Consider the following 9,502-nt stretch of genomic DNA (forward strand, 5'->3'; position numbering starts at 1 on the left):
ATTAAAAACAACTTAATTGTTCTGATTAATTCGCACAATAAACGAAAAAAAGGCCCTTGTGTCCGACAATTTCCTGGATAGAGCAGTGACGCCTAGCAACGGTTAGACCTCATAAAATGGCGAATTGCCAACTTGTAATGTTCATTGACACCGAATGTGTAATACGGGAGATAATTTCGAGATTTAACAAACGACATTTCATATGTTCGGTACTTTATTAATGCTCAAAGTGTAACTGGACTGATTTTTCTGCCTTTGTACACAGTCCGCCTATCTATTTCCAGCTATCCTAAGCTAACAGTCTTCTTGGCTAATTCCCGGTAATGAGAAGTGTTTAATTCCCAAAAAGCCCAACTGACTCCTCCATTAACGACAGTAGCCTTTAATGCGTGTGCGTTGATGTGCCAAACGACGTAGTTTCAGAGTAGTAGTTGTATATTGTTCAGTAGTTGGAGGTGTGCGTGGCGGTCGAGTCGTTCGGGAAGGAGCCCCGGCGATGTGTGTGTCCCCGGCAGAGCAGCAGCAGTCGGAGCTCCAGGGAGACGCTGCTGGAGAAGGCCGAGTATATCCAGGGGTTTGTGCAGGAGTTCAGACTGGCCAGCAGCATCAGCAGGGTGAACGCTGCACCTGTACACACAGGAGGAGGAGGTAGGTAGGTAAATAAATAACAGGTGAGTAAAGAAGAAGGATTAAATGTTACTCAAGGGAAAGTTGTGGTCAAACTGGGGAGGTCCAGTAACATGTAAACGAGTTTATCTCACTTTACTTTGATATACATGGCGTTCAGAGTAAATGTTCTTTGATTTTTGATACAGGTCAGCTTGTACGTATTTTTAAAGGTACTCTAGGTACCAAAGGGGAAACTGCTATCTCTCTGCTTAAGTGTCCACTTGTCCAAATATTTGAATTTAAAACAAATTCCTTGAGAGTAATGGTGTGTATCTGCAGATGGGCTCGTTAGATACACAGATACAGATATACACTATATTACCAAAAGTATTCGCTCACCTGCCTTTACTCATTCTATGAACTGAAGTGCCATCCCATTCCTAACTCATAGAATTCAATATGATGTCGGTCCACCTTTTGCAGCTATTACAGCTTCAACTCTTCTGGGAAGACTGTCCACAAGGTTGAGGAGAGTGTTTATAGGAATTTTTGACCATTCTTCCAAAAGCGCATTGGTGAGGTCACACACTGATGTTGGTCGAGAAGGCCTGGCTCTCAGTCTCCGCTCTAATTCATCCCAAAGGTGTTCTATCGGGTTCAGGTCAGGACTCTGTGCAGGCCAGTCAAGTTCATCCACACCAGACTCTGTCATCCACGTCTTTATGGACCTTGCTTTGTGCACTGGTGCACAGTCATGTTGGAAGAGGAAGGGGCCCGCTCCAAACTGTTCCCACAAGGTTGGGAGCATGGAATTGTCCAAAATGTTTTGGTATCCTGAAGCATTCAATGTTCCTTTCACTGGAACTAAGGGGCCAAGCCCAGCTCCTGAAAAACAACCCCATACCATAATTCCTCCTCCACCAAATTTCACAGTTGGCACAATGCAATCTGAAATGTACCGTTCTCCTGGCAACCTCCAAACCCAGACTCGTCCATCAGATTGCCAGATGGAAAAGCGTGATTCATCACTCCAGAGAACGCGTCTCCACTGCTCTAGAGGCCAGTGGCGGCGTGCTTTACACCATTGCATCCGACGCCTTGCATTGCACTTGGTGATGTGTGGCTTGGCTGCAGCTGCTCGGCCATGGAAACCCATTCCATGAAGCTCTCTGCGTACTGTACTTGGGCTAATCTGAAGGTCACATGAAGTTTGTAGCTCTGTAGCAATTGACTGTGCAGAAAGTCGGCGACCTCTTTGCACTATGCGCTTCAGCATCCGCTGACCCCTCTCCGTCACTTTACGTGGCCTACCACTTCGTGGCTGAGTTGCTGTTTTTCCCCAAACGCTTCCATTTTGTTATAATAGAGCTGACAGTTGACTGTGGAATATTTAGGAGCGAGGAAATTTCACGACTGGATTTGTTGCACAAGTGGCATCCTATGACAGTTCCACGCTGGAATTCACTGAGCTCCTGAGAGCGGCCCATTCTTTCACAAATGTCTTGTTTCACAGTCTGCATGCCTGAGTGCTTGAATTTATACACCTGGGGCCAGGCCAAGTGATTAGAACACCTGATTCTGATCATTTGAATGGGTGAGCGAATACTTTTGGTAATATAGTGTACATTAGAGCAAAAAGGGTAAAAATGTACAAAATATACAAGTATATATGAAAGATACAAAGCTGTATATACAGTCAGGTCCATAAAAACCACCACAATGGATCTGAAATGAAACGAACAAGATGTGCTTTAACTGCAGACTTTCAGCTTTAATTTGAGGGTATTTACATCCAAATCAGGTGAACGGTGTAGGAATTAGAACAGTTTGTATATGTGCCTCCCACTTTTTACTTGTTCTTGGGGCATTTTTCCTTCAGTTTTGTCTTCAGCAAGTGAAATGCATGCTCAATCGGCCAATGCTTGGCCATTGCATAACATTTCACTTCTTTGCCTTAAAAAACTCTTTGGTTGCTTTCGCAGTATGCTTCGGGTCATTGTCCATCTGCACTGTGAAGTGCCGTCCAATGAGTTCTGAAGCATTTGGCTGAATATGAGCAGATAATATTGCCCGAAACACTTCAGAATTCATCCTGCTGCTTCTGTCAGCAGTCACATCATCAATAAATACAAGGGAACCAGTTCCATTGGCAGCCATACACGCCATGTAACTACCACCACCATGCTTCACTGATGAGGTGGTATGCTTTGGATCATGAGCAGTTCCTTTCCTTCTCCATACTCTTCTCTTCACATCACTCTGGTACAAGTTGATCTTTGTCTCATCTGTCCATAGGATGTTGTTCCAGAACTGTGAAGGCTTTTTTAGATGTTGTTTGGCTCTAAACTCTAATCTGGCCTTCCTGTTTTTGAGGCTCACCAATGGTTTACCTCTTGTGGTGAACCCCTCTGTATTCACTCTGGTGAATTCTTCTCTTGATTGTTGACTTTGACACACATACACCTACTTCCTGGAGAGTGTTCTTGATCTGGCCAACTGTTGTGAAGGGTGTTTTCTTCACCAGGGAAAGAATTCTTCGGTCATCCACCACAGTTGTTTTCCGTGGCCTTCCGGGTCTTTTGGTGTTGCTGAGCTCACCGGTGCGTTCTTTCTTTTTAAGAATGTTCCAAACAGTTGATTTGGCCACACCTAATGTTTTTGCTATCTCTCTGATGGGTTTGTTTTCAAATGCAAATAGCACACTTGAAATGAACTCTAGACCTTTTATCTGCTCCTTGTAAATGGGATAATGAGGGAATAACACACACCTGACCATGGAACAGCTGAGCAGCCAATTGTCCCATTACTTTTGGTCCCTTAAAAAGTGGGAGGCACATATACAAACTGTTGTAATTCCTATACCTTTCACCTGATTTGGATGTAAATACCCTCAAATTAAAGCTGAAAGTCTGCAGTTAAAGCACATCTTGTTCGTTTCATTTCAAATCCATTGTGGTGGTGATTAGAATTGTGCCGATGTCCCAATATTTATGGACCTGACTGTATAAACAATATACAAAGTATATACACTGTTGCCCATAAAGCTGGAAAAGGTTTGTTTTCAGACACAGTCCTTTTTTAATTCCTATTTATACACAACAGTTATATGTTTGGAAGGGTATGATCTATAACATTTTGAGAAGATATACACTTTATCTGTCAAGAATAAATCTCATTGTCACAATCATTTCATGAGAAGACGCAAACATTTTTTTATTCCAACTCTATGGGCAACTGTTGTTTCCATGTGTCCACATTCAGTGTGTTGTAATGTTTTTGATCGTGCTAAAAATGAGCTGGGAATATCTCCCATACAGTTATGCACAATAATAATCCTGATTATCACAACTGCATTTTCTGTAATCACAAAAAGATAATTCACTGTCTTAAAATAAATAATAAATTGCTTTTAGTAACTGATAAAAGATTTTATCCTATTATTACCAAATAAGTAGTGTATTTGATGTAATATATTGAATTATATATTACATCATAGTTTTGTGATGTTCACATAACAAGTTCATAATCAAGAATGAATAGGTTAAGATATAAATTTGTAGAATATTAACTTGTAAAAACTTCTAAATTCAGTGTGGAAATATAATACCACTTAATAACAATGGCTTCTCAGGTGGAAATAAGGCTTTTTGTTTGTGTGTGTGTATATGCACCGTCCAGAGGTGGTTCGGGGTCCCAGGCGGCCCACAGCTGGACGCTGAAGAATGGGGCCCAGCAGAGGGAGTAGACGAGCACAATCACCAGCGTCATCCTCACTGTCTTTGACATGGCTGCTGACCCCTCTCCACCTCGGGCCTGGGGCGCTTTGTGCAGGTGGGTGGAGCGGCCTGCAGAGGGTGCTGTGGTGCCAGGCTGCCGCTCAACTGACAGGAAGCCCAAAAACTGTTTGTTTTTCTCATTCTTGTAATCAGAGTGTAAAACAAAATGTATATACATGTCTTTAAAATAACTCATCATATGTTGTATATGTGTCATGTGTAATTGGCAATGTTTTCTTGGTTAAACTGAGCCTGGAGCATAAAAACATCATAATAGCATTTGAGAAGGTGCGTCCACTGAACCTTCTCTTATAACGTGATGTTGTCAGTTTAATTCTCAGGCTCAGATGGACGTAAAGTCTTCATGTACCGTAAAAAACAACACATCTATAATTCCAAATTTAAAGAAGATGGTGGTGGTTTTTATTTTCTAAAATCCTACTTTATATAGGAGGAGCTGTAAAAGTGTTTGTACAGAAGATGTCATCGTGGGCATTAAGTGAAGCAGTCTATGCTCTGTGTATTCTGTGTTGGCCTCACCAGGGTGAACTGCAGAGTAGCTGTGAATTTCACAGTGTGATGGGATGCTGTTGGACCTGAGCGGACCCATTGGCAGGTGCTGGAAGGTGGATCCAGGCTCAAAACTGGGCTGACTCTCAGGGTTGTTGAACATGAGGGGTGAAACATAGATGGGGAGACTGGACCTGCCTCCTCCTCCTCCTCCTCCTCCTCCTCCTCCTCCTCCTCCTCCTGCTGCTCCTCTCTGGCTGTCTCGTCTGGATTGAGCTAGGGAGGTGGGGGACAGGCGGCGCTCTGACTTCAGATACAGATTGTTATGAATCTCTCTGAAGATGCGCACCTTAATGGAGAGGGATGAGAGAGACGCATTGAAATAACATTTACATAACATTTTCTGTTTAAGGACAATCTTCCGTTCTGCTATGCTCCGCCCCCATCTACCTGACAGACGGTGATGATGAGGACGGGGAAGATGAAGATGGCCAGGGTCATCCAGGTTATGTAGGCTTTGAGGCCCCATGTCTCTGCAAAGCTTCCCCAACATTCATACACCCCTGGAGCCACTTCCGAACGAGAGAAGATGAAAACCTACGGAGCAAAGAGGTGAGTAGATGTGATGCAAATTCTGGCTTTGTTCGCTGCTTCAAGCTTTAAAGCTTCTGGTTTCACTTTAAAACCATCATCCACATCAGCTATAACATCTTGAAGAAGTAGGAGGTTCTAGATTTGGATTAATTAATTTAGGACTGTATATACTGATCAGCATCACTGTAGATGTACCAGAGTTAACCAAAGTGACAGATTTGCTGGATGAAAATTAAACCAACAATAAAATGAACATCTAAAACAAAGGCACCTGGACTTTTCTTGAATACGTTTTACCACTCATCCATGTATGGTCTACACTTCTAAAAGACTGATGGGAAGTTTGGGGTTTCATTAGGAACATATCAGGGTGGTGCTCACCTGACACTCACATGACTAGGGTCTGTTAATGACCAGAAACTCATCTGTATTTTGAGGAATTTGTTGACAGAGCTGGCGTTTCTGCGTTGAGTCATGTGTTTGTGGAGTGGTTATTCGGATGAGGGGTGAAATGTCTTAAAGAAAACTCAACAAAACCATTTGCCTTTGTTTTAACTTAGTTTTAGAGACCGAGACCTAGATGACTGAGAATCTTCACAGATACCCTTAGATGTAGTGATGTATCCTGGGTTTTTAATCTCAGACCTGGCTGTGATTCGTCAGGCCACAGCTTGTGTCCAGAAACACCTCAAGGATCTTTCTGAAGCCTTCTCCTCCCCACTTTACTGAAGGAAAGTTAGCTCAAGGTTTTGTAGAGTGCTTGCACCTTGAATTATTTGTGTCTGACCTCAGTGGGCAATCACCTTGCCTTCTAGCCCTGTGCTCTTTGGCCCTCTTCTTCTAATGCGCTTAGTACATGTGACTCTCCCATGGCATTGTGATAGTCACTAGGATGGTGTTCTTTGATTAGGAAAATGTCTGTCCATGGTCAGGCTATATTATTAACTGTATTTATATAAGCAAACAATGTCAACACAATGTCTTCTTTAGAAGAAACACAATGTGCGTATGTTTGAATTAGTGTATTGCCTGCTTTTAAATGTTGAGCTGCCCAAGTTAATCTTAATCAAAAACTCATTCGTGCCTTCTGATGTCTTACCTGTGGCAGGCTGAGTAGCAGCGACAGCACCCAGGCCAGTACTATGAAGGTGTTCCAGCGCTGCGTGGCCCCGCTGCGATGCGCCTGCAGAGGGCAGCAGATAGCGTAGTGACGATCCACTGTCATGGCCACGATCATGTAGGAGGAGGCGAACATCCCAAGCACCTGAAGGTATTTCACCAGACGACACAAGAAATCTGGGCCAGGAAACCGGCCTTTAGCGTCCCACACCAGCTGGGGCAACACCTTGGGGAAGAAGAGGAGGGTGTGTGTGAGAATATACGTGTGGAGAGTTTTGAAACTGTACATCGCAATCCTTATGTTTGTATTCAGATCAAATTTGTACTGATATTTGATTGACTGATGGTTATGAAACATCGCTACAGTTTCTCAACTCTTCACACACGGTACAAATGTGAATGTGTCACCTGGAACAGTGCCACCACCAGGTCGGCCAGACAGAGGTTGAGCATGAACTGGTGCAGCGGATTGTGGTGTTGCCGCCGCCTCAGCAACACCACCAGCACCAGCCCGTTGCCGAGCAGCGCCATCACTAAAATGACCGCCAGCACCACCACCTCGGCCACCGCCAGCAGGGCGTCCCGCTCCCACTCCGTGACGTTAGTGCCCGTCGGCATCTCAGAGACCATCGACCAGTCGATGGATGGATAAATGTCTGTTGCCATGGAGACTGACATATTGGCTGGGAAGAGAGATACATGAGACTGTTCACACTAAAGACTTAGCTTAGTTGTCATCTTGAAGGAAAGTTGGTTGCTGTCCGTCATAGAACGTAATTCGTGACAGCAGTCCTTGGATCTAGATGCTAACGTCAGCCACTACATTGACAGCTTCATACATTAATGATGAGATAAAAGCTGCCAGACTTGAAAAGTAGCAACCATCTGCAGCTGTCAGGTTTCCTTCTGCCAAAGTCATTTCTAACTACTTTCAATGACGGTGTTTGGCTAGCTGTCAGTGTCTATCTTTTTGTGATCTCATTTTTTTGTGTAATAAGTGCAGTTCTACATGTTTGAATTCATTGCTCGTTATCAGTCCCACAGAGTCGGTTTACTTTTCATTAATCCTAAAGTAGGTTGAAGGTTTATATTTAACGCGGCTAAACTGATAAATAATGGACATCTAGTGGTTATTGGTGGTATCGCTACCATAAACTAGTTGTTCAATGCATTGTGACAATGTTTAGTTAGCCTGCTGTTAATTTACCCATTGAACTGGTAACTGTAGATGTCCAACCTTGCTAGCATTGCCTTTTCTGAGAGATTTCACGGGAGCAGCCACAGATAGGTAAACTCAAGTGCTAGTACCTCAAGATTAAACCTAAAGTACAGTACTCGGCTAAATGTACTCCATCTTCCACCGCTCTGATACCTACGGAGAGTCCATTCAAATCACCAAAGAACTCCTTGCTCTTGCTTTTGGTTTTGTATCACGTGCAGATTTCTGAATAATCTTGTCGATCGGTGACTACTCAAACAGCGGTGACCTTATTACATCCTTCCAATTTGCTCTCAGTAAACTGGGGCCCTCTCTGCATGCCTATGCGATTGTGTGTGTTGAACTGTGAAAGTGTGTGAGGAGCTGCTGTAAACATATTTAACATTTCTCTTTGTTCCACAATTATTGTGCTCATGGGAGCTTGACTGATCGTGTGTGTTTACAGCTAAAATAGACGTGGTTCTGAGTTTGACCTTGGCCTCACAGGCGTACAGTGTAAACAACTTCTCAGTCGATTCTTTGGGGAGCGAGCAGCCTGTAAATGGTCGTTATCAACACAGAGCTAGCTGCCTAATGCCCCTGCCAGTTTCACATGGTCTCAATACGTCCTGTAATTATTTCTGGCAATGTGGTCACGGACTACAGGCAAAAGAAGAGAGTTGCTAATTGGCATTCACCAATTAGAAAAAGCTCTTGGGCAATAAATCATCAGGCAGTGGTGTCAGGCCACTAAATTATATTTTGATTTAGTCCAATTTTGAGATCCTTTTTTTGAATTTTGCCTATTTATATTCTACTCTACATTTAATTGAAAGACACAGTATATTTGGTAGATACTTTGCTGGTTAAGCTTTTATACAAAAAGCAGATTGTTTAACATTAAACCAGTGGTTCACCTCTCGCTAATTTCCAACCAAAATGATTACACTTGTCACCTGATTCTGGTAGAAATGGTAAAATGAAATATGGTTTCATGCATTAATGTTTCATCAACTAAAAGAGTTCCAGCAAAGTGAACAAAAACAGTGTGAAAAATATGATGTCTTCATATAACTGAAGACCCTAACAGTTTCATTCATTCAGTCAAACATTATGTTTTGTTTGTTTTGTCCCTAAAATATACTTTTAAGTGAATTTCCCATTTGAACCCACTAAAGAGATTCAGCTAAAAGAAAATGTGATACCTGCAGAGCTACAATTAACCCCAAGATCACTTAAATCTATTTAGTGACACCATGTAGGGAAATGAAAGTATTTTATTGATCATAAATTAAACTACATACAACAGTCAAATACTGTTTATACATGCTGATGCATCAGAATTATCAATATATTAATAACATAGCAGTGGAATAAAATGAGTTTTCTGCAGGATGAATACTTCCAGCACAACACGAAGCGGAAATAAAACAAAGCTACTGACAAAATCATCAACAAGGAGGAAATCTAATGCACACAATTCTTACATCCGTCCGTCTTGTCTTGAAAAATAGCTCAAGTCTGCCACTAATACAAGTTATACAGGATAGATAAGATTTAACAGACGAGGAGTAAAATAGATTACAAAGATTACAAAATTGTCAAGCTGATTTCAATTGAGTTTCGTTTGAAAATAGGAATAAGATCTTTTGGGATGTAAATATTATAGTCTGTATGTGAGGACATTTGTTTCCAT

General features: G+C 42.3%; 1 protein-coding gene across 1 annotated transcript; it reads right to left on the reverse strand.

The window, feature by feature from the left end:
* Window positions 1-18: 18 nt before the first annotated feature.
* On the reverse strand, window positions 19-7,304 carry LOC311494388 (vasopressin V2 receptor-like). Its single transcript, XM_084553414.1, has 6 exons — window positions 7,017-7,304; window positions 6,589-6,834; window positions 5,346-5,492; window positions 4,926-5,244; window positions 4,281-4,490; window positions 19-627 (listed from the first exon to the last, which is right to left on the reverse strand). The coding sequence occupies exons 1-6, from the start codon at window positions 7,284-7,286 to the stop codon at window positions 443-445; spliced, it is 1,377 nt and encodes a 458-aa protein (XP_084409540.1). The 5' UTR covers window positions 7,287-7,304; the 3' UTR covers window positions 19-442.
* Window positions 7,305-9,502: the final 2,198 nt, after the last annotated feature.

The sequence above is a fragment of the Chelon labrosus genome (assembly GCF_963514085.1).
Source record: "Chelon labrosus genome assembly, chromosome: 10".
In the NCBI taxonomy this organism is placed as follows: Eukaryota; Metazoa; Chordata; class Actinopteri; order Mugiliformes; family Mugilidae; genus Chelon; species Chelon labrosus.

Bases quoted from the DNA above. Each gene is read 5' to 3' on its own strand.
- LOC311494388 (XM_084553414.1), bottom strand. From the start codon at position 7,286: ATGTCAGTCTCCATGGCAACAGACATTTATCCATCCATCGACTGGTCG. The intron at 5,245-5,345 runs GTAGATGGGGGC...CTCTCCATTAAG, and splicing joins TCATCATCACCGTCTGTCAG to GTGCGCATCTTCAGAGAGAT. The intron at 628-4,280 runs GTGCATATACAC...CTGTGTGTACAG, and splicing joins CCCCGAACCACCTCTGGACG to GTGCAGCGTTCACCCTGCTG.